The sequence below is a fragment of the Coregonus lavaretus genome (genome assembly GCF_964263955.1).
Source record: "Coregonus lavaretus genome assembly, contig: HAP1_SCAFFOLD_1516, whole genome shotgun sequence".
NCBI classification, from domain to species: Eukaryota; Metazoa; Chordata; class Actinopteri; order Salmoniformes; family Salmonidae; genus Coregonus; species Coregonus lavaretus.
Genome location: NW_028156624.1, coordinates 58,246 through 82,170, shown reverse-complemented (window position 1 = coordinate 82,170; position 23,925 = coordinate 58,246). Strand labels below are relative to the sequence as shown.

The 23,925-nt window shown below is 46.3% G+C and overlaps 1 protein-coding gene across 1 annotated transcript in view; it reads right to left on the bottom strand.

Annotated features, from left to right (window-relative positions):
• Positions 1–23,925, bottom strand: part of LOC311126140 (voltage-dependent N-type calcium channel subunit alpha-1B-like) — a gene marked incomplete at both ends in the record, with an annotated part of 83,497 nt that overhangs the window by 30,893 nt on the left and 28,679 nt on the right. The window contains 3 exons of the mRNA XM_084200159.1: positions 20,900–21,087; positions 21,740–21,892; positions 22,131–22,222. Coding sequence (XP_084056285.1) covers positions 20,900–21,087; positions 21,740–21,892; positions 22,131–22,222 — 433 coding nt within the window. The remainder of the gene's footprint in view (positions 1–20,899; positions 21,088–21,739; positions 21,893–22,130; positions 22,223–23,925) is intronic.

Genomic DNA, 23,925 nt, shown 5'->3' with positions numbered 1-23,925 from the left:
TACAGTATACACTCCCCTGATCATACACGGACATACTTTATCTTCCTGTTTAAAGGCATTGAAGGATTGCCTGTGAGATGCTTACACATGCAGAACTCCATCACAGGCATGTATGACAAGCATGCTTCACTGTGGATTACATTGACAGGTGCAAAACAGGCAGGAAAGACACTATACTACAAAGAGAGAATCCTTTCTATGGGTAAATAAAGGCTTTTCACTTATTCCCAATCAAATCAAACCTCTCCAGATTAGGATAACTATTTCCAACTACCCCAATGCACTGCCACTGACTGAATGAACACAGAGACAATTTGTGCTGGGTTAATGTGGACATGCCTGACGAGAGGATAACATGCTGAGTACGCCTGATAAGGCGTCTGGGAAGGAGCAGCCAGCCATGTACACAGCCTGCTACTGTACTGTAACACACCAGACAGGCAGCCATTTTACAAACTACTGTCATATTATATAACATAGGAATCCAACCACAAGAAAGACTGCATCGAACCACACTTCAGATGATATCTATCATCTATATACCATTATCGATGTGGTAGCAGCAGTACATTTGGGCTGTTAAATTAGAGTGTGGGTTCTGGCTCATGGACAGAGGGGAGTGGAGGCATATTGACCCAAAGTTCTCCTTGTGTTCAGGATAACAGGATTATGTTGGAGAGAGCAGTGCCGGGGTCTGCAGGCAGGCTGGAGGAGAGGAGCATTCGTTTCCCATTATCCCCTGGTCTCCTGCAGCTAACGCTCGCCTCTACTCCTCTCAATTCCATTCTTTTTCATCAGGCCCCCCAGGGAGAGAGCAGCAGAGCAGCAGAGGACAGAATGGGAATACAATTTCATACAGCCGGAGTAGTGTGTGTGCCTCTCTCTAATACAGTGAGGGAAAAAAGTATTTGATCCCCTGCTGATTTTGTCAGTTTGCCCACTGACAAAGACATGATCAGTCTATAATTTTAATGGTAGGTTTATTTGAACAGTGAGAGACAGAATAACAACAACAAAAATCCAGAAAAACGCATGTCAAAAATGTTATAAATTGATTTGCATTTTAATGAGGGAAATAAGTATTTGACCCCTCTGCAAAACATGACTTAGTACTTTGTGGCAAAATCCTTTTTGGCAATCACAGAGGTCAGACGTTTCTTGTAGTTGGCCACCAGGTTTGCAGACATCTCAGGAGGGATTTTTGTCCCACTCCTCTTTGCAGATCTTCTCCAAGTCATTAAGGCTTCGAGGCTGACGTTTGGAAACTCGAACCTTCAGCTCCCTCCACAGATTTTATATGGGATTAAGGTCTGGAGACTGGCTAGGCCACTCCAGGACCTTAATGTGCTTCTTCTTGAGCCACTCCTTTGTTGCCTTGGCCGTGTGTTTTGGGTCATTGTCATGCTGGAATACCCATCCACGACCCATTTTCAATGCCCTGGCTGAGGGAAGGAGGTTCTCACCCAAGATTTGACGGTACATGGCCCCGTCCATCGTCACTTTGATTCAGTGAAGTTGTCCTGTCCCCTTAGCAGAAAAACACCCCCAAAGCATAATGTTTCCACCTCCATGTTTAACGGTGGGGATGGTGTTCTTGGGGTCATAGGCAGCATTCCTCCTCCTCCAAACACGGCGAGTTGAGTTGATGCCAAAGAGCTCGATTTTGGTCTCATCTGACCACAACACTTTCACCCAGTTCTCCTCTGAATCATTCAGATGTTCATTGGTAAACTTCAGACGGACCTGTATATGTGCTTTCTTGAGCAGGGGGACCTTGCGGGCGCTGCAGGATTTCAGTCCTTCACGGCGTAGTGTGTTACCAATTGTTTTCTTGGTGACTATGGTCCCAGCTGCCTTGAGATTATTGACAAGATCCTCCCGTGTAGTTCTGAGCTGATTCCTCACCGTTCTCATGATCATTGCAACTCCACGAGGTGAGATCTTGCATGGAGCCCCAGGCCGAGGTCTTGTAGCCCATTCCAGCCTTGTGTAGGTCTACAATCTTGTCGCTGACATCCTTGGAGAGCTCTTTGGTCTTGGCCATGGTTGGAGTTTGGAATCTGATTGATTGATTGCTTCTGTGGACAGGTGTCTTTAATACAGGTAACAAACTGAGATTAGGAGCACTCCCTTTAAGAGTGTGCTCCTAATCTCAGCTCGTTACCTGTATAAAAGACACCTGGGAGCCAGAAATCTTTCTGATTGAGAGGGGGTCAAATACTTATTTCCCTCATTAAAAGGTTCTCTCTTCTCCGCACAGGCCATACAAACGCCTCACACCGCATGGCTGCTGCCACTCTAACCTGCGCGCACGACCCACGTGGAGTTCCAGGTCTCCGGCAGCCTCTGGAACTGCCGTTCTGCGGCCAACAAGGCAGAGTTCATCTCAGCCTATGCTACCCTCCAGTCCCTCGACTTCTTGGCGCTGACGGAAACATGGATTACCACAGAAAACACTGCTACTCCTACTGCTCTCTCCTCGTCTGACCATGTGTTCTCGCATACCCCAAAAGCATCTGGTCAGCGGGGCGGTGGCACAGGAATCCTCATCTCTCCCAAGTGGACATTCTCTCTTTCTCCCCTGACCCATCTGTCTATCTCCTCATTTGAATTCCATACTGTCACAGTCACTAGCCCATTCAAGCTTAACATCCTTATCATGTATCGCCCTCCAGGTTCCCTTGGAGAGTTCATCAATGAGCTTGACACCTTGATAAGTTCCTTTCCTGAGGATGGCTCACCCCTCACAGTTCTGTGTGACTTTAACCTCCCTACGTCTACCTTTGACTCATTTCTCTCTGCCTCCTTCTTTCCACTCCTCTCCTCTTTTGACCTCACCCTCTCACCGTCTCCCCATACTCACAAGGCAGGCAATACGCTTGACCTCATCTTTACTAGATGCTGTTCTTCTACTAATCTCACTGCAACTCCCCTCTAAGTCTCCGACCGCTACTTTGTATCCTTTTCTCTCTCGCTCTCCTCCAACACTACTCACTCTGCCCCTACTCAACCTTCATTCTTTTTCTTGCCTTGTTTTCTGTCCGTTTAACGATTCTCTATGTCCCCTTTGTGCCTTTCTTGGCCAGTACGAAAAAAATAAAATATATATATGCACTCACTAACTATAAGTCGTTCTGGATAAGAGCGTCTGCTAAATTACTAAAATGTAAAATGTAAATGTAAAATACTCAGATGGTAATGCGCCGTCGCGACCTTCGCTCTCTCTCTCCCGCTACTCTCTCCTCTTCCATCCTATCATCTCTTCCCTCTGCTCAATCTTTCTCCCTCCAATCTCCTGATTCTGCCTCCTCAACCCCCCTCTCCATCTTTTCACTCCCTCCTCTCTACATTTTCTTTCTCTGTTTCTGCTGCTAAAGCCACTTTCTACCACTCTAAATTTCAAGCCTCTGCCTCTAACCCTAGGAAGCTCTTTGCCACCTTCTCCTCCCTGCTGAATCCTCCTCCTCCTCCCCCTCCCTCCTCCCTCTCTGTGGATGACTTCGTCAACCATTTTGAAAAGAAGGTTGACGACATCCGATCCTCATTTATTAAGTCAAATGACACCACTGGTCCTGCTCATACTGCCCTACCCTATGCTTTGACTTCTTTCTCCCCTCTCTCTCCAGATGAAATCTTGCGACTTGTGACGGCCGGCCGCCCAACAACCTGCCCGCTTGACCCTATCCCCTCCTCTCTTCTCAGACCATTTCCGGAGACCTTCTCCCTTACCTCACCTCGCTCATCAACTCATCCTTGACCACTGGCTACGTCCCTTCCGTCTTCAAGAGAGCGAGAGTTTAACCCCTTCTCAAAAAACCTACACTCGATCCCTCCAATGTCAACAACTACAGACCAGTATCCCTTCTTTCTTTTCTCTCCAAAACTCTTTAGCGTGGTCCTCTGTAGCTCAGCTGGTAGAGCACGGCGCTTGTAACGGCAAGGTAGTGGGTTCGATCCCCGGGACCACCCATACACAAAAATGTATGCACGCATGACTGTAAGTCGCTTTGGATAAAAGCGTCTGCTAAATGGCATATTATTTATTTTTATTTAGCCAACTCTCTTGCTATCTCTCTCAGAATTACCTTCTTGATCCAAACCAGTCAGGTTTCAAGACTGGTCATTCAACTGAGACTGCTCTTCTCTGTGTCACGGAGGCTCTCCGCACTGCTAAAGCTAACTCTCTCTCCTCTGCTCTCATCCTTCTAGACCTATCTGCTGCCTTTGATACTGTGAACCATTAGATCCTCCTCTCCACCCGCATCTCCGGCGCGGCTCACTCTTGGATTGCGTCCTACCTCACAGGTCGATCCTACCAGGTGGCGTGGCGAGAATCTGTAGGTTCATGCTCTACAACATTCGCAGAGTACGACCCTACCTTACACAGGAAGCGGCACAGGTCCTAATCCAGGCACTTGTCATCTCCCGTCTGGATTACTGCAATTTGCTGTTGGCTGGGCTCCCTGCCTGTGCCATTAAACCCCTACAACTCATCCAGAACGCTGCAGCCCGTATATATATATTGTAAAGTGGTTGTCCCACTGGCTATCATAAGGTGAATGCACCAATTTGTAAGTCGCTCTGGATAAGAGTGTCTGCTAAATGACAAAAAAATGTATGTAATGTAATGTAAAATGCAAATCAATTTATAACATTTTCGACATGCGTTTTTCTAGATTTTTTTGTTGTTATTCTGTCTCTCACTGTTCAAATAAACCTACCATTAAAATTATAGACTGATCATTTCTTTGTCAGTGGGCAAACGTACAAAATCAGCAGGGGATCAAATACTTTTTCCCTCACTGTATAGGCTACAGGCAAGGAACGGCCTGTCCCAGAATTCAGGAAGGACTCCAAGAGCCCATACAGAGGGAAGATCATTTTCATTGTATACGTGCATTGATGTAGAAATTTTGACTTTTACATTTCAGTACCATGGACAGAGACACATTAAGCCATGTCTCTCCTAATCCTGTCATCTGTCTCACTCTGTCTTTTGTTACTGGCTGCTGTTGCACCAATGAGCTAACTAACACACCCTCTCTGTTGCATGAGGTCATTTTAGATTTCAGCACCATGGATGCAAAAATATAGCCAAGCCTCTTTTTTCCTATCATCGCTTGCAGTCTATGAAAGAGTCAGGAAGAGACTACTCCTTTCTTATACAAATTATTTTTTCACTGCTGCTCCAGTGCAGTAGCTAGCTAACCCACCCAGACAGGCGGGGCTCTCTCCGTTGCATGGAGTCATCATTCATCTCTGCTCCCTGAGGGGCTATTTTTAATCATTTAACGAGTGATTAATCAATACAGCAATCCGACTAGCAAAGCAAGGAGCAGCAGGCTGGGTGACACAACTGCACAGAATACTGACTGGCCTTCTATTTACACAGACTCAACAGTTTACAACCAACACCCTCCCAACAGGTCCATATGTCCAGCTAACTAAAGGTACACAGATAAAGTTCCTAAATAATCACATAATAGTAGAGTCTAGGCTACTAATTAGACCATTCCTTGAAATGTTCTTCCCCCCCCATGACAGAGGCTAAATACATGTGTCACAACATCAGCTGGTGACAGATAAACAGAGATTTTGACTTTGGCTTAACGAAGAGAGAGAATAGAGGCAACAGGAAACCCATAAACCCATGAGCATCACCTAAAACCTTCACCCCCAATAGCAGCCATCAATCGAGGGGAGTTAACGTGGTTTTAACAGCAAACCCATCACAGCATTGAGGACAGTGGTCATTCAGAGCGTGGCAGCAAATACATTGAATGACTTAAAAACTGGGCAAACATCAGGAAAATCTGATCTGTTCTTATCAATGAGGGTAAACAGGACAACTGAAATTGTTGAAAGAATTGGCATTTCTTGTGAAAACTTGGCAACGGGGATTGAGAGAGTACACATCTGGTGACAGACATATCTAGATGGATTGCATCTATCATGCAGCCTTGTCCCCTCTGCCTCCACTCCTCCCTCCCTCTGCCTGCGTTGTAAACACGGTGTTATCCATTGCCAGGATTCCATCAGAGGAACTGGAAGAGTGCCCTCTTTTTACAGGTGTATCTGAGTCCCATGGAGCCCAGTGCTGTGCTGGGCTAGGGCCCTCTCTCCCGGTCCAAGCCGCTACCTGACCTTTCTCTATCTGGACTAGACTGGACTAGACTGCACTGGACCTCACAGAAGGGAAATCAGGGAAATATACAATGGATGAAATACATTTTAGACCCGTTTTTCACAAGTTGAGCATGTATTTTGTCCTCCAAGCCTCAATATGCCTCAATGAGGCTTGGCAGAGAAAAGCTACTCTAAAACAGTGCCTTGTCACCCTTGATTTTTTTAGAGCTAGCATTCACATCAGCCTAGTCTCCACATTAGGGAGAAGGGAGCAGGCAATAGCATGGTATCACATTACATCAGGCTGGAGGTACTGTACACAGAGGAAAACAATTGTGTTTATCTGAGAGAGCCAGGCCTGTAACCACAGCAAGGACTCTCTCTCTCTCTCTGCTGCACTGCCCTTTGATATGGCAAAAACAGCACTGTGCTACTGCTATTGCATTAGGGACCTTTTAATACTCTTTACTACATAGAAAACTGCTCATTCTTTTCTGCTCATAAGCCCACAGAGAAGGATATTTCTCACCAGGAGAGCAGACGATTGCCTTGATAAGTTCCTTTCCTGAGGATGGCTCACCCCTCACAGTTCTGGGGGACTTCAACCTCCCTACGTCTACCTTTGACTCATTTCTCTCTGCCTCCTTCTTTCCACTCCTCTCCTCTTTTGACCTCACCCTCTCACCGCCCCCCCCTACTCACAAGGCAGGCAATACGCTTGACCTCATCTTTACTAGATGCTGTTCTTCTACTAATCTCACTGCAACTCCCCTCCATGTCTCCGACCACTACTTTGTATCCTTTTCTCTCTCGCTCTCCTCCAACACTACTCACTCTGCCCCTACTCAGATGGTAATGCGCCGTCGCAACCTTCGCTCTCTCTCTCCCGCTACTCTCTCCTCTTACATCCTATCATCTCTTCCCTCTGTTCAATCCTTCTCCCTCCAATCTCCTGATTCTGCCTCCTCAACCCTCCTCTCCTCCATTTCTGCATCTTTTGACTCTCTATGTCCCCTATCCTCCCGGCCGGCTTGGTCCTCCCCTCCAGCTCTGTGGCTTGATGACTCATTGCGAGCTCACAGAACAGGGCTCCGGGCAGCCAAGCGGAAATGGAGGAAAACTAGACTCCCTGCGGACCTGGCATCTTTTCACTCCCTCCTCTCTACATTTTCTTCATCTGTTTCTGCTGCTAAGGCCACTTTCTACCACTCTAAATTCCAAGCATCTGCCTCTAACCCTAGGAAGCGCTTTGCCACCTTCTCCTCCCTGCTGAATCCTCCTCCCCCTCCCCCCCTCCTCTCTCTCTGTGGATGACTTTGTCAACCATTTTGAAAAGAAGGTTGACGACATCCGATCCTCGTTCGTTAAGTTAAATGACACTGCTGGTCCTGCTCACACTGCCCTACCCTATGCTTTGACTTCTTTCTCCCCTCTCTCTCCAGATGAAATCTTGTGACTTGTGACGGCCGGCCACCCAACAACCTGCCCGCTTGACCCTATCCCCTCCTCTCTTCTCCAGACCATCTCCGGTGACCTTCTCCCTTACCTCACCTCGCTGATCAACTCATCCTTGACCGCTGGCTATGTCCCTTCCGTCTTCAAGAGAGCGAGAGTTGCACCCCTTCTCATAAAACCAACACTCGATCCCTCTGATGTCAACAACTACAGACCAGTATCCCTTCTTTCTTTTCTCTCCAAAACTCTTGAGCATGCCGTCTTTAGCCAACTCTCTTGCTATCTCTCTCAGAATTACCTTCTTGATCCAAACCAGTCAGGTTTCAAGACTGGTCATTCAACTGAGACTGCTCTTCTCTGTGTCACGGAGGCTCTCCGCACTGCTAAAGCTAACTCGCTCTCCTCTGCTCTTGTCCTTCTAGACCTGTCTGCTGCCTTTGATACTGTGAACCATCAAATCCTCCTCTCCACCCTCTCCGAGCTGGGCATCTCCGGCGCGGCTCACTCTTGGATTGCGTCCTACCTGACCGGTCGCTCCTACCAAGTGGTGTGGCGAGAAGCTGTCTCCGCACCACGTGCTCTCACCACTGGTGTCCCCCAGGGCTCAGTTCTAGGCCCTCTCCTATTCTCGCTATACACCAAGTCACTTGGCTCTGTCATATCCTCACATGGCCTCTCCTATCATTGCTACGCAGATGACACACAACTAATCTTCTCCTTTCCCCCTTCTGATAACCAGGTGGCGAATCGCATCTCTACATGTCTGGCAGACATATCAGTATGGATGACGGATCACCACCTCAAGCTGAACCTTGGCAAGACGGAGCTGCTCTTCCTCCCTGGGAAGGACTGCCCGTTACATGATCTCGCCATCACGGTTGACAACTCCGTTGTGTCCTCCTCCCAGAGTGCGAAGAGCCTTGCCGTGATCCTGGACAACACCCTGTCGTTCTCCGCTAACATCAAGGCGGTGACCCGATCCTGTAGGTTCATGCTCTACAACATTCGGAGAGTACGACCCTGCCTTACACAGGAAGCGGCACAGGTCCTAATCCAGGCACTTGTCATCTCCCGTCTGGATTACTGCAACTCGCTGTTGGCTGGGCTCCCTGCCTGTGCCATTAAACCCCTACAACTCATCCAGAATGCCGCAGCCCGTCTGGTGTTCAACCTTCCCAAGTTCTCTCACGTCACCCCGCTCCTCTGCACACTCCACTGGCTTCCAGTTGAAGCTCGCATCTGCTACAAGACCATGGTGCTTGCCTACGGAGCTGTGAGGGGAACGGCACCTCCGTACCTTCAGGCTCTGATCAGTCCCTACACCCAAACGAGGGCATTGCGTTCATCCACCTCTGGCCTGCTGGCTCCCCTACCTCTGCGGAAGCACAGTTCCCGCTCAGCCCAGTCAAAACTGTTCGCTGCTCTGGCACCCCAATGGTGGAACAAGCTCCCTCACGACGCCAGGACAGCAGAGTCACTCACCACCTTCCGGAGACATTTAAAACCCCACCTTTAAGGAATACCTGGGATAGGATAAAGTAATCCTTCTACCCCCCCCCCCCCTTACCCCACCCCACCCCCCAAAATAAAAAAAACTTTGTAAAGTGGTTATCCCACTGGCTATAAGGTGAATGCACCAATTTGTAAGTCGCTCTGGATAAGAGCGTCTGCTAAATTACGTAAATGTAAATGATTGATGGGCTTAGTAGGGAGAGAAAGGAACACGAAGAAGGTACTTGAGTGTCAGTTTAGTAGTCTTGTGTAGGCTTCTTAGGCTATTTGTGATGTTTCTATCTATTGTAAATATGTTAGATTTGTGTATGCTAGATTTCATTACAAAGCATGAATGGATATAAAATGATCATAAATATTTATGATAATTCTATATCCATTCCTGCTTTTTTAATGAAATCTCACGTAGGTTAGTATCACACTTTGCTGTGGGGTCATGGATGCTGTAGGCACGGTTATTTGAGCCATCTGATTGGCCAGCGCGGTAGGCGCACTTAATTTAGCCACAGTTCTCCTCGTTTGTCCCTTCAGACAAATTAAATGGTTCAAAATGGGAACACTTTGCCTACCCGGCACCTGACACAGGGCTTCTGAATCAAGTGCACCTACCGCCAACAGCGCAAGACAAAAAAATAAAATATGTGCGCAAGCCTTTATTGTTGGCGTTTCTACAGAAATGTTTGGTGATCGACTAGGAATGCCTTGAAGATCAACCGGTCGATCTACCGCCAGCACTAAGATTTACCATTGCATTAGGTTTGATTAAATATAGTCCCTAGATTTTCAAAAAAAAAGAAAAGCTGCACACTCTAATACAGTGGTCACCTAGCACTATAGGTCCGGGGATGTGTCAGAAATATTTGTGCTATTTTCTCAGCAGGAATGATGAGTGCAAAAGCTGCCGTTGGCGCGAAAGGGCTGGGTTTTGATGAATAAATAAGTTGTAGGTGTGTCGAGGCTTGACCCCTCAATGGCCAATCAGAACATGCCCCATGGCTAAATATGTGTTTGCTTCAAGTTGTGTATTTACAGTCTTTTATGTCATCAACTCCAATTCCAATGTTAGTCCGTTATAGCCTAGTTTGTTAAATAGCCTACAGAAACGAAATAACAAAATGTAGGCCTATCCCATCTTTGCTAAATATGTTGAACATGTTTGTGGTCCACATTGTTCTAAGTAATTGCATGGCTTCAATATGGAAATATATACAGTGCATTCAGAAAGTATTCAGACCCCTTGACTTTTTCCACATTTTGTTACGTTACAGCCTTATTCTAAAATGGATTAAATTGTTTTTTTCCCTTATCAATCTACGCACAATACCCCCTTAATTACAAAGCTGGAGAGAGAGGGGAGAAAGAGGTCAAGGCGTACGGTAGTTCTGTGTGAGAGGGACCAGTGGACTCAATAGGCTAAGTGAATGAGGAGCGGGTGTCGTCAACCTTCTTTTCAAAGTGGTTGACAAAGTCGTCCTCAGAGAGGGAGAAGGGAGGGGGTGGAGAATTGAGGAGGGAGGAGAAGGTGGAAGAGTTTTCTAGGGTTAGTATGCAGAAGCTAGAAATGTAGAGTGATAGAAAGTGGCTTTAGCAGCGGATAGGAAGAGAAGGTAGAGAGGAGGGTGGAAGGATGATAGGTCCTCCGGAAGTTTCGTTTTCCTCAATTTTCGCTCAGCTGCCTGCAGCCCTGTTCTGTAAGCTTGCAATGAGTCACTCAGCCACGGAGCAGGAGGGGAAGGCTGAGCCGAGCCGGCCGAGAGGAAAGGGTACAGTGCGAGTCATAGGATGCAGAAAGGGAGGAGAGTTGGGTTGAAGAGGCAGAATCAGGAGACAGGAGGGAGAAGGATTTAGCAGAAGGGAGAGATGATAGGATAGAAGAGGAGAGAGTAGTAGGAGAGAGAGAGTGAAGATTGTGACGGCGCATGACCATCTGGGTAAGGGCTGAGTGGCTAGGGTTGGAGGAAAGGGAGTCAGAAAAGGAAGCAAAGTAGTGATCAGAGACTTGAGATTAGTAGGCGAGCAGCCTCTAGTAAAGATGAGGTCAAGAGTATTGCCTGCCTTGTGAGTGGGGACTGGGAACAGGGTGAGGTCAAAAGATGCAAGGAGGGGAAAGAGAGAGTTAAATGAATAGAAGGCAGACGTTGGGCGGTTGAAGTCGCCAAGTACCATGAGTGGTGAGCCATCGTCAGGAAATGAGCTTATCAAGGTGTCAAGCTCATTGAGGAACTCTCTAAGGGCACCTGGTGGGCAATAGATGACAACAGTGTTAAGCTTGTGTGGACAAGTGACAGTGACATCATGGAATTCAAATGAGGAGATGGACAGGTGAGAGAGGGAGAAAATAGAAAATCTTCAGTTAGGAGAAATGAGAAGCCCTGTGCCACCAATACGATGACCAGATGCTCTCGGACTATGAGAGAAAACATAGTCAAATGAAGAGAGAGCAGTTGGAGTAGCAGTGTTCTCTGGGTTGATCCATGTCTCCGTCAGGACCAAAAAGTCAAGCGACTGAAGGGCAGTATAAGCTGAGATGAAATTGGTGTTCTTGACCGCAGAGCAGCAATTCCAAACACTGCCAGAGATCAGGAATTCCACATGGGTTGTGCGTGCAGGGTACACTAAATTAGAAGGGTGCAACCAAGGGGTCAGGAGCATCTGTAAAGCCTACAGGGAGAGGAGCGAACTGGGATAGAAAACACACACATAGTTGCCAAAGCTACAAAAGAGCAAAATGAGATCATCTGAAAATAACAAGTTAAGAGATACTGAAGTGAGAGAGTGGTGCAGAGACTTACTCTCTTTCCTTTCTCGAACAACTCCGCAGAACCGTGTTAGTTTTGCGATGAGACCGCTGCTGAAAACAGGGAAGACTGATGTACTAATACTAATTGCTGATTGCCTAGGAGAGGAGAAACCACTCCCCCTCCAATACAGCCACTGATTACCAAAACAACAACAGTCACAAACTGCCCTACCCCTTAATAATGGTTGATGTGTCAACAATTATTTGCAAGTTAATAGCAGTCAGCAGTTCACACACCAGCACTTAAAGTAGATGGCCCTAGCTACAGATAAAGATAACAATTATACTTATCACTCCTGGAGATATCAGGAGTCCTGTAGCTATAGAATTAAGCACTATTCACTATTGATAAGGCCTAAAAAGACAGTGAATATAATTCTAATCAAATTCTAATCAAAAATGTCTAAATATACAGTTGAAGTCGGAAGTTTATATACACCTTAGCCAAATACATTTAAACTCAGTTTTTCACAATTCCTGACATTTAATCCAAGTAAAAATTCCCTGTCTTAGGTCAGTTAGGATCACCACTTTATTTTAAGAATATGAAATGTGAGAATAATAGTAGAGAATTATTTATTTCAGCTTTTATTTCATTCATCACATTCCCAGTGGGTCAGAAGTTTACATACACTCAATTAGTATTTGTTAGCGTTGCCTTTAAATTGTTTAATTTGGGTCAAACGTTTCGGGTAGCCTTCCACAATAAGTTGAGTGAATTTTGGCCCATTCCTCCTGACAGAGCTGGTGTAACTGACTCAGGTTTGTAGGCCTCCTTGCTCGCACACGCTTTTTCAGTTCTGCCCACACATTTTCTATAGGATTGAGGTCAGGGCTTTGTGATGTCCACTCCAATACCTTGACTTTGTTGTCCTTAAGCCATTTTGGAACAACTTTGGAAGTATGCTTGGGGTCATTGTCCATTTGGAAGACCCATTTGCGACCAAGCCTTTAACTTCCTGACTGATGTCTTGAGATGTTGCTTCAATATATCCACATAATTTTCCTTCCTCATGATGCCATCTATTTTGTGAAGTGCACCAGTCCCTCCTGCAGCAAAGCACCCCCACAGCATGATGCTGCCACCCCCATGCTTCACAGTTGGGATGGTGCTCTTCAGCTTGCAAGCTACCCCCTTTTTCCTCCAAACATAACGATGGTCATTATGGCCAAACAGTTCTATTTTTGTTTCATCAGACCAGAGGACATTTCTCCAAAAAAGTACGATCTTTGTCCCCATGTGCAGTTGCAAACCGTAGTCTGGCTTTTTTATGGCGGTTTTGGAGCAGTGGCTTCTTCCTTGCTGAGCGGCTTTTCAGGTTATGTCGATATAGGACTTGTTTTACTGTGGATATAGATACAAGGTAGGTCTTGAAATACATCCACAGGTACACCTCCAATTTACTCAAATTATGTCAATTAGCCTATCAGAAGCTTCTAAAGCCATGACATCATTTTCAGGAATTTTCCAAACTGTTTAAAGGCACAGTCAACTTAGTGTATGTAAACTTCTGACCCACTAGAATTGTGATACAGTGAATTATAAGTGAAATAATCTGTCTGTAAACAATTGTTGGAAAAATTACTTGTGTCATGCACAAAGTAGATGTCCTAACCGACTTGCCAAAACTATAGTTTGTTAACAAGAAATGTGTGGAGTGGTTGAAAAACGAGTTTTAATGACTCCAACCTAAGTGTATGTAAACTTCCAACTTCAACTGTAGCTACATGTACCGTAATTGCTCCCGTGGGCATTTAATATTAAAGCAATGTAGACTATGGAGGGTTTTAGGCTCATCCAAACTTTTCACCGGAGCGGGACAAAGATCCAATGTAAAGAGAAATGGGGGATGTCCACTCACCGTTATACTGCTCCCAAATGTAATATTTTATAAACATCAAGGAACCTCCTTACAGATCTCATTCGCACTTCTACAGATATAGCAGACGGCTCCTAAATTGCATTGCATGTGAGCCATGGACGTTCTCACAAAGCCAAAGAATGGTCAATCATTCTTATAAGTTTGGTTTGTAATCAAAACAAAAAACAAGCGATCAGTTTATTTTCCATGAGCATGAGGCAATGTGTGCACACGTAGGACTAAATGTCTTTACGTATAACATTCACACATCTATACAAAATACTAGGCTCCTGTCAAGACAATTTTATATTTGCCTGCGAGACACATTCTCAGTAAGCAAGATACACTATATATACAACAGTATGTGGACACCACTTCAAATTAGTGGTTTTGGCTATTTCAGCCACACCCGTTGCTGACAGGTGTATAAAATCGAGCACACAGCCATGCAATCTTCATCGACAAACATTGGCAGTAGAATTACCATACTGAAGAGCTCAGTGACTTTCAACGTGGCACCGTCATAGGATGCCACCTTTCCAACTAGTCAGTTCGTCAAATGTCTGGCCTGCTAGAGCTGCTCCGTTCAACTGTAAGTGCTGTTATTGTGAAGTGGAAACGTCTAGGAGCAACAATGGCTCAGCCTTGAAGTGGTAGGCCACACAAGCTCACAGAACAGGACCGCCGAGTGCTGAAGTGCGTAGCACATAAAAATCATCTGTCCTCGGTTGCAACACTCACTACCAAGTTCCAAACTGCCTCTGGAAGCAACGTCAGCACAATAACTGTTAGTCGGGAGCTTTGTGAAATGGGTTTCCATGGCCGAGCGGCCGCAGACAAGCCTAATATCACCATGCACAATGCCAAGCATCGGCCGGAGTGGTGTAAAGCTCGCCGCCATTGGACTCTGGAGCAGTGAAAACGCGTTCTCTGGAGTGATGAATCACGCTTCACCACCTGGCAGTCTGACAGACAAATCTGGGTTTGGAGGATTCCAGGAGAACGTTACCTGCCCCAATGCATAGCGTCAACTGTCAAGTTTGTTGGAGGAGGAATAATGGTCTGGGGCTGTTTTTCATGGTTAGCGCTAGGCCCCTTAGTTCCAGTGAAGGGAAATCTTAACGCTACAGCATACAATGACATTTTAGACGATTCTGTGCTTTCAACTCTGTGGCAACAGTTTGGGGAAGGCCCTTTTCTGTTTCAGCATGACAATGCCCCCGTGCACAAAGCGAGGTCCATACAGAAATGGTTTTTCGAGATCGGTGTGGAAGAACTTGACTGGCCTGCACAGAGCCCTGACCTCAACCCCATTGAACACCATTGGGATGAATTGGAATACCGACTGCAAGCCAGGCTTAATCGCCTAACATCAGTGCCCGTCCTCACTAATGCTCTTGTGGCTGAATGGAAGCAAATCCCCGCAGCAAAGTTCCAACATCTAGTGGAAAGCCTTCCCAGAAGAGTGGAGGCTGTTAGAGCAGCAAAGGGGGGACCAACTCCATATTAATGCCCATGACTTTGGAATGAGATGTTCGACATGCAGGTGTCCACATACTTTTGGTCATGTAGTGTCAATCCGCTGTTGATATGGCATTATAGGATGACTGAATAGTTTGTAGAAGCGCATCTTTGGTATCAGATGAGGGGCGCTCTTTGAAAATGGTGATGTATAGCCTACTTGAACAAGTAATAATAATAATAATATGCCATTTAGCAGACGCTTTTTATCCAAAGCGACTTACAGTCATGCGTGCATAAATGTTTGTGTATGGGTGGTCCCGGGGATCGAACCCACTACCTTGGCGATACAAGCGCCGTGCTCTACCAGCTGAGCTACAGAGGACCACGTGAAATGAAGTATGCCGGTATGTGAATTGTGAATCATAAAAAAGCATGAGGCCAAAAACCTCCAAAATATTTAAAGGCAGACTCAGCAGAACATTTAAAACCCATTTATGGATAGGCTACTCGGCTAATGCATGGCCAGGATCAATAGACGCACCTATGTGAAGCTGCTTAACCAGCCTTCATTGAGAGGAGGGTAGGCTATGCTTGGTTTTTAATCCAATTAAATGAAATGGGGGGAATGCAATAGGTTTTTCTCTGTTTCTAAATAGGCTATGAGGTTCACCGGCACAAAAGGCACATTTCTCGTTCCATGGGGACCGTGCGTCACAACTGGATAGGCTGCGCTTCCGCTCTCAAAATCCATGCCATTACCAACTGCATTACCGCTAAGACCAGCTTTTGGTCGGTCTAAATATCCCTATATGACACTGACCGAAATTAGCATATTGAAGCACATTTTTAAGGACACACCTCAAATATTTCCATCCTTCCCACCTCAGCGCAAGCGAGTTGATGTTAGACAGGTACATTTCCAACCTTGGCACAAGGGTTAGAAAATAGCAGAGCGCCAGCTTTTACAAGTCGAAATTGCCAACAAGCGTGTTTGACACTAGCAGCACTTGAACGAACGCCAGCCGAAAACAATACCCCTAGTAGTCTACCATACGAATATGTTAGCGTCTATGTTAGCAGTATACATCCATATGATTAGGCCCCATTGGGATTGCATATTAGAAACAACAATACTGAAAGAAAGATGACATCAGAAAGATAGAACCATAGAGATACAATATAATACTATTTATTTCTATGGATCGAACATCCAATCTGAGTGCGCTCTCCCATGCCATCTGAGTGTCCTATCTGCTGGGCTGTCTGAGACTGAGACGTAAAGTGCAGTAGAAGCAGTTATCGGGGCTGATGGATGACGAGGCTGATGAGGTGAACACAGGTTCCTAACACGGACAGACAGACAGGAAATGAGATGTGCCAACGACAGCTGTTTCTCCGACCCTAACACCTCAATCAGAAACAGCAGTCTTCATATTTGAGCAGACCTCCTGAACCGAAGGCCACATTACCAGGCTGTCAGTTAGACCAGGCAGAGACAGAGCAACCATGATGAATAGGATGATCTTAGCCTGTCCTCCCGTGCTCAAAGGCTAATTCTGGATTAATAGACACTGATTTAATGGCATTATTAATCATGCTAACTGTGACACTGTCTAATGCTGACGGGGAAAAGGTGGAGAATATGCCCCACAATATTGTAGGCAGAGTTGTTAATCTGTACTATTAGGGAGTGAACCAAGCAGTGTAGAATATTGAGAACTGCTACTGAATCAACAAAGAGTGGATCAACTTCAGTAGTTATCACTTCTATTGAATTGGAGTAACAGCTGACAGAGGAATGTGATATCTCATCAACCATCATGAACTCTGACAGTCTGTCCCTCTCAGCATTCTGAGCATGCCTCTTCTCCTCCCTCCATTTCAGGGAGAGAGAGCTGAAGAGCTGGGGAGCTGGAGAGCACCCTCCACAGCTGGTAGACTCCTACCTCTGCCAGCGTTGGTGCAGCAGCAGCATGGCTCCGTGTTGGCCAGCGCCAGGGAAGAGAGAGGCGTAGCAGAGTAAAGTGGCGGGCGCCAGAAGACTGGCATATGCTGCTCCCCATCAGGCGTGGCAGCAGTGGGCATGGAGCAGAGTGGGCATGAAGCTTGGAATGAGATGCCACAGGTGGCCATCCTGGCTGTTTCTGAAAGAGCCTCATTCATATAGAACACAGGCTGCATGGATGTGCATGCTTTAACATGGAGACTACTGTATTTACACACCATGCTCCTTTCAGTTAATGATAATTTACTGTCAACTATTGGGGCTCAGCAAGTGTTGCTTAAAACTGCTGTAGAAAATCCTGCTAAGAGCAAAATGCTGAGAGAGGTGTATAAATGAATACATTCTAAAAACACCCACAAAAAGTCTCATTGCAAAATCGTAGACTGTCACTAGGGCTGTGGCGGTCACGAAATTCCGTCAGCCGGTGATTGTCAAGCTAATAACTGTCGGTCTTACGGTAATTGACCGTTAATTAACATAAACACGTTTAGCATCTCCTGGCTTCCACACATAGCCTACAAGTCACTGATGCAGACCTTTGGAACATCTACATTTAAAAAATAAATAAAAAATCCATGTAATATAGCCTACACCTTCACAATAATCCATTATTTATTTTTGACATGTCTAAAGAAACATGATATGAAGAAAATGTAGTCTATTTCAGAAGAACAGAATATCATACTCAGAGTTGTCCTTATGTTAGGTCCTGATCTGGCTATGCCATATGGCTGTGGGCTACACTAGTTCATTTAGCAGAAAGGATTTGGTTAGAATTCTGTGGCATTATTTTATATAATTTTATAGTAAGAAGAATACAACTGAACAAAGCTGAATTAAATAGAAAGGATATTTTGCGCAGGCTGTATACACTTCCTCAGTCTCATTCACAATTTGACAAGCACTTGATAATGCCTCGAATTTCCAGGCGGCATCCCCTTTGCGTGGCCGTAATGCACCCTAAAAAAATCCATACCTTTTGCGGCCAGTGGCCGTTGTTCCCTTCTCCCTGAGCACCTCTCACTCACATGGCTCTCCATCACGTGATCGTGTCTTTCTCACAGGCTACAAGTAAAGACAGACAATTCGGAGACGCAACTGCGCATGTCCTTATCCAATTCCGAGTTGCATATTGAAGATATTGGAAGAACTGTCCACATTTACTTTTCGTCAGCCAACAAGATGAGTAGGCCTAACAAACAGCAAAATCACTAGCGTATGTCAATACTATCCCCCATAGTACAGTTGACCTATTCTATTCTGTGCGAGAAATAAATATTCAAATGCTTTTATTATAAAGGTGCATTTTAAATGGTGAAAATTATATTTTCCAAACTTGAAACTCACACGCTGCTTATGTATGCCAGTTAGGCTCTACACCCCTTGTAAAGCTGATTAACGTGTTTAATTTTAAGAAGTTCTTTGGCCACTTTAGTTGTGATAAAAACAGTATCAAAACATATAGGCCTATGGGCTAGGCTACATGAGGTGTGCGACTATGATTAGAAAAAGTCGCAAAAAAAAGGCATTGTTTCTTGCCTTATGCTGGGCATCATTCACAAGTGATAATATATAATTCACAAGTGATAGGCTAATATTGTCATCCATCACACTATTCTTGATTTAATCTTGTCTTTACATATACTAAGTAATATATGTGTGAAATTTGTTTTGATTTAGAATGGACCATTATCATGCAACTGTCTCGAAACAGGGGCAGGGGAAAAAATACATGTCATCTACATTTTACATTTTAGTCATTTATCAGACGCTCTTATCCAGAACGACTTACAGTTAGTGAGTGCATAAATTTTTTCATACTGGCCCCCCGTGGGAAATGAACCCACAACCCTGGCGTTGCAAGCGCCATGCTCTACCAACTGAGCTACACAGGGCCTATGCACTTAAATAGTGAATGGAGGACGCTTTTCCCGTGGTTCATTTTCATGCCAGCCAGGTAGGCTATACTCCTGTTGTAAAGATAAGCAATGTGCTTAATATTAGGAAAGTTGAGAGAAAAAATATAGTAGGCCTAGCCTATAGAAAGCAAGTGGGGACAGCAGACTGGGATAGGGAGAGATTGAATATGTCCGTAAACACTCCAGCCAGCTGGTCTGCGCATGCTCGACGGACGCGACTAGGGATGCCGTCTGGACCGGCAGTCTTGCGATGGTTAACACGCTTAAATATCTTACTCACGTCGGCCACGAAGAACGAGAGCCTACATACTGGCCCCCCGTGGGAATCGAACCCACAACCCTGGCGTTGCAAACGCCATGCTCTACCAACTGAGTTACATCCCTGCCGGCCATTCCCTCCCCTACCCTGGACGACGCTGGGCCAATTGTGCACCGCCCCATGGGTCTCCCGGTCACGGCCGGCTACGATTAGAGCCTGGATTTAAACCAGGATCTCTAGTGGCACAGCTAGCACTGCGATGCAGTGCAGAGAGACTGAAAAACAGCTTCTATCTCAAGGCCATCAGACTGTTAAATAGCCATCACTAGCCGGCTTCCACCAGGCTACTCAACCCTGCACCTTAGAGGCTTCTGCCCTACATCCATAGACATGGAATCACTGGCCACTTTAATAATGGAACACTAGTCACTTTAATCATGTTTACATACTGCTTTACTCATCTCATATGTATATACTGTATTATATCTACTGTATTTAGTCAATGACACCACGACATTGCTCGTCCTAATATTTATATATTTCTTTATTCCATTCTTTTAAATTTAGATTTGTGTATTGTTGTGAATTGTTAGATACTACTGCACAAGCATTTAGCTACACCCGTAATAACATCTGCTAAATATGTGTATGTGACCAATACATTTGATATTCAGAAAGAGTCCCAACTGGAAATCTAGGGACAACAAAAAAGCTATTGAGTAATCCGATCCCAATCCGAGGACAGGCCTAGTATAAAATCACTGCTCCACATTTTGTGGAGAATAAGCACACTGTCTTCCCACTAGAGCTATTAAATATTTCATGTTGTTACACAATCATTTCCTTTTTCATGATCGAATTGTGACTGTTATGCAAATGTCACAGGCTGTGATTTGTTGGAGACCTTGAGTCTGTCTGTAACATGAATCAGCGCCGTGACTCATCCTTCCCTATCCAGCAGGCTCCTAGTGTACTGGAGTCTCTGTCTCTGTCTAATGATGTATCCAGGGTGCACTGGGAACTGGGACTGTACCACAACCCATGGACACCACAACCAGTCACGATCAAATCTTATCTCACAACAGTCATTTGTCACAACAGATGACACAACACATAGTAATTCTTCGCTCCAATTGTTTCCACTGAATAAATGCATGAAATCATTTTCTTTGAGATGCATTGTATTGCCATAGTGAATAACATGTTAAAGTGATCCATTTTTTACATTTTACATTTGAGTCATTTAGCAGACGCTCTTATCCAGAGCGACTTACAATTAGTGCATTCATCTTAAGATAGCTGGGTAAGACAACAGCATATCACAGTCGTGGCAAGTACATTTTCACTCAATAAAGTAGTTCTCAGCCAATTCAGGGCTAGCAGGAACATTTTCATTTTTGGGGGGTACAGAGATCCCTTCTCACACTTGAGTCTGAAAATCAGCATTTTGTGTCAGTGCGATATCATAGGCACATTTTATGTATAGGGTGAACTCACGTTATAGAGGATGTCCACCCATCCCTCCATGGTGATGCACTGGAAGACGGTGAGAATAGCAAAGAGGATGTTGTCGAAGTTGGTGATGCCGTAGTTGGGGCCGATCCAGTATTCCTGACACACGGTGCCATTCTCACAGGTCCTCGCTGGAGCCTCCATACCACAGGGGAACTCTGCTGCCTGCTCACCTGAGACACACACACACACACACACACAGGTACACACACACACACAGGTACACACACAGATGAATGTACATTACATTACATTTACATTTAAGTCATTTAGCAGACACTCTTATCCAGAGTAGTGAATGCATACATTCCGTCTTGTAGTAGATGTCTTAACAGGGCCATTTCTGATACCATATCCAAGACTATGTGGCCAAACTCCTTTCCCTGAGAGGGGACTTCTTCAATCAAGCAATAAATCAATCAATCAATGAATCAATCCTGTGACCTATTTATGATGGACTTCTTAACCTTAGCGAAAATACAAAATCAAAATCACATGTTTATGCATCTTCTCCAAATGCTGGTTATTAGCTACATGCCTTTTATTGGGTCATGGCTAGAATGTAACGTCCTTTTGCTAAGGGGCAGCAGCACAGCAAGCACGCAAACATAGACAAACATGCACGCATACTGACATGCATACATGTAAAGGAAGTGGTTCATTGAAATACACTAGCGTGATGAGACCTAAAAACGTGTCTTAGCTCCCAGAACTATAGGCTACCTCAGCACATACATCATTTATATCAACTCTATATTTGCAAGTTATTGCAGTTACACAAAACACGGGTGACTAAGATTTCATAGCGATGTACATTGTGCATACCTGTATCAGTCCTGAAGCAGGTCCGGTGGAACTTGCCCATGTAAAAGTCCAGGCCAATGATGGCGAACATGAGGATAGCGAAGAAGAGCAGCATACCGATCTGCAGCAGAGGCACCATCGCTTTCATGATGGACTTCAGAACCACCTGAAGACCTGAGATAGGGCAGGTTTTCACTTTACTCCCTCCCATGTTATAGCATTAACATTGGTCATGGGAGAGACCCCAAATTGCTCTTTACATTTCTTTATTGAACATTTCCTGTTATCAGAATTACATATGATGACATCAACAAAAATGTAATAATGCTTGGATGACAAACTTCAACATAAACATATCCAAACAGAACATTGTTGTTGTTTTTTCCAGTGATTCCAGAGTCATTGTACTTACTAGGGATTCCAGACACCAGTTTCAATGGCCTCAGGACCCGTACTGCCCTCAGAGTTCTCAGGTCAAAGTCTGCTCCCACTGTAGCCAGCATCCTGTTCACAATCAAACAACATGTCACGATCGTCAAACACAGTGGACCAATGCGCAGCGTGATGAGTGAACATACTTTTAATTTGATTCACCACACGAAACAAAACAACAAAACGATACGTGAAGTCCTAGGTAACAGAACCAAACCAGACACGGAACAAGATCGCACCATATCTGGACCAAGCAGCGTGTCCAGGAGCCAACGCCAGAGGTGAATCTAATGGATATCCACCTCGACTGGGTCAAGCAGCGTGTCCAGGAGCCAACGCCAGAGAGGACTCTAATGGATGTCAACCTCGACTGGGTCAAGCCGCGTGAGGAGGAGAGAGGTTGGACTTGGGAGCAGAGGCTGGAGAGTCTGGCGAGAGCCATGGAGGCCATAGCCACGGGGGAGAGACGAACCCAATACATTTTTAGGGGGGGCTCACACCGTGGATGACGGGACTGCTGGAGGCAGATAAGGGGCGAGTTAGTGGACGAGGAGAGAAGGCCACCGGGTTACGGGAGCCATTGGCGAGTAGAGGGAAGGAAAATGTAGAGGCACGGCGAGAGGTACTGAGGTGTGTTGCCAGTCCGGTCCGGCCCGTTCCTGATCCCCGGCTAAGGCCAGTGGTGTGTGTTCCCAGTGCGGTCCGGCCTGTTCCTGTCCCTCGCACCAAGCCTGTGATGCGCGTCGCCAGCCCGGTCCGGCCTGTTCCTGCCTCTCGCACCAAGCCTACGGTGCGCGTCGCCAGCCCGGCCCGGCCTGTTCCTGCTCCCCGCACCAAGCCAATGGTGCGCGTCGCCAGCCCGGCCTGTTCCTGCTCCCCGCACCAAGCCAATGGTGCGCGTCGCCAGCCCGGTCCGGCCTGTTCCTGCTCCCCGCACCAAGCCAATGGTGCGCGTCGCCAGCCCGGCCCGGCCTGTTCCTGCTCCCCGCACCAAGCCAATGGTGCGCGTCGCCAGCCCGGCCTGGCCTGTTCCTGCTCCCCGCACCAAGCCAGGGGTGCGCGTCGTCAGCCTGGTCCGGCCCGTTCCTGTTCCCCGCACCAAGCCTGTGGTGCGCTTCGTCAGCCCAGTTCGGCCCGTCCCTGCTCCCCGCACCAAGCCTGTGGTGCGCGTCGTCAGCCCGGTCCGGCCCGTTCCTGCTCCCCGCACCAAGCCTGTGGTGCGCGTCGTCAGTCCGGCACAGCCCGTGCCTGGGTCACCGGTGCCTCGTCAGGTACCGGTCAGCTGCTCCACATCGGAGCCTAAGCAATCCGCTCCACCGATGTCCAGTCCAGCTCCAGCCAGCGGGGCCAGACCGGACCAGGGGCGCTACGGGGGAATTGTTGGAGGGTGGTGGTCAAGCCCGGAGCCCGGAACCGCCTCCGAGGAGGAATGCCCACCCGGCCCTCCCCTGTTCGGTTTATGTTTGGCGCGGTCGCAGTCCGCGCCTTTGGGGGGGGGGTACTGTCACGCCCTGGCTCTGGGACTCTGTTATGTTGAGCCAGGGTGTGTAGTTTCATTGTGTTGGTGTTCTAGGGTCTTTATCTAGCTCATGTGTTTCTGTGTTGGCCGGGGTGGTTCTCAATCAGAGGCAACGAGTGTCAGATGTTGCTTGTTGTCTCTGATTGGGAACCATACTTAGGCAGCCTGTTTTCCACAGTGTTTTATGGGATCTTGTTCCGTGTATGGTTTGTGTCTGTTACCTAGGACTTCACGTATCGTTTTGTTGTTTTGTTTC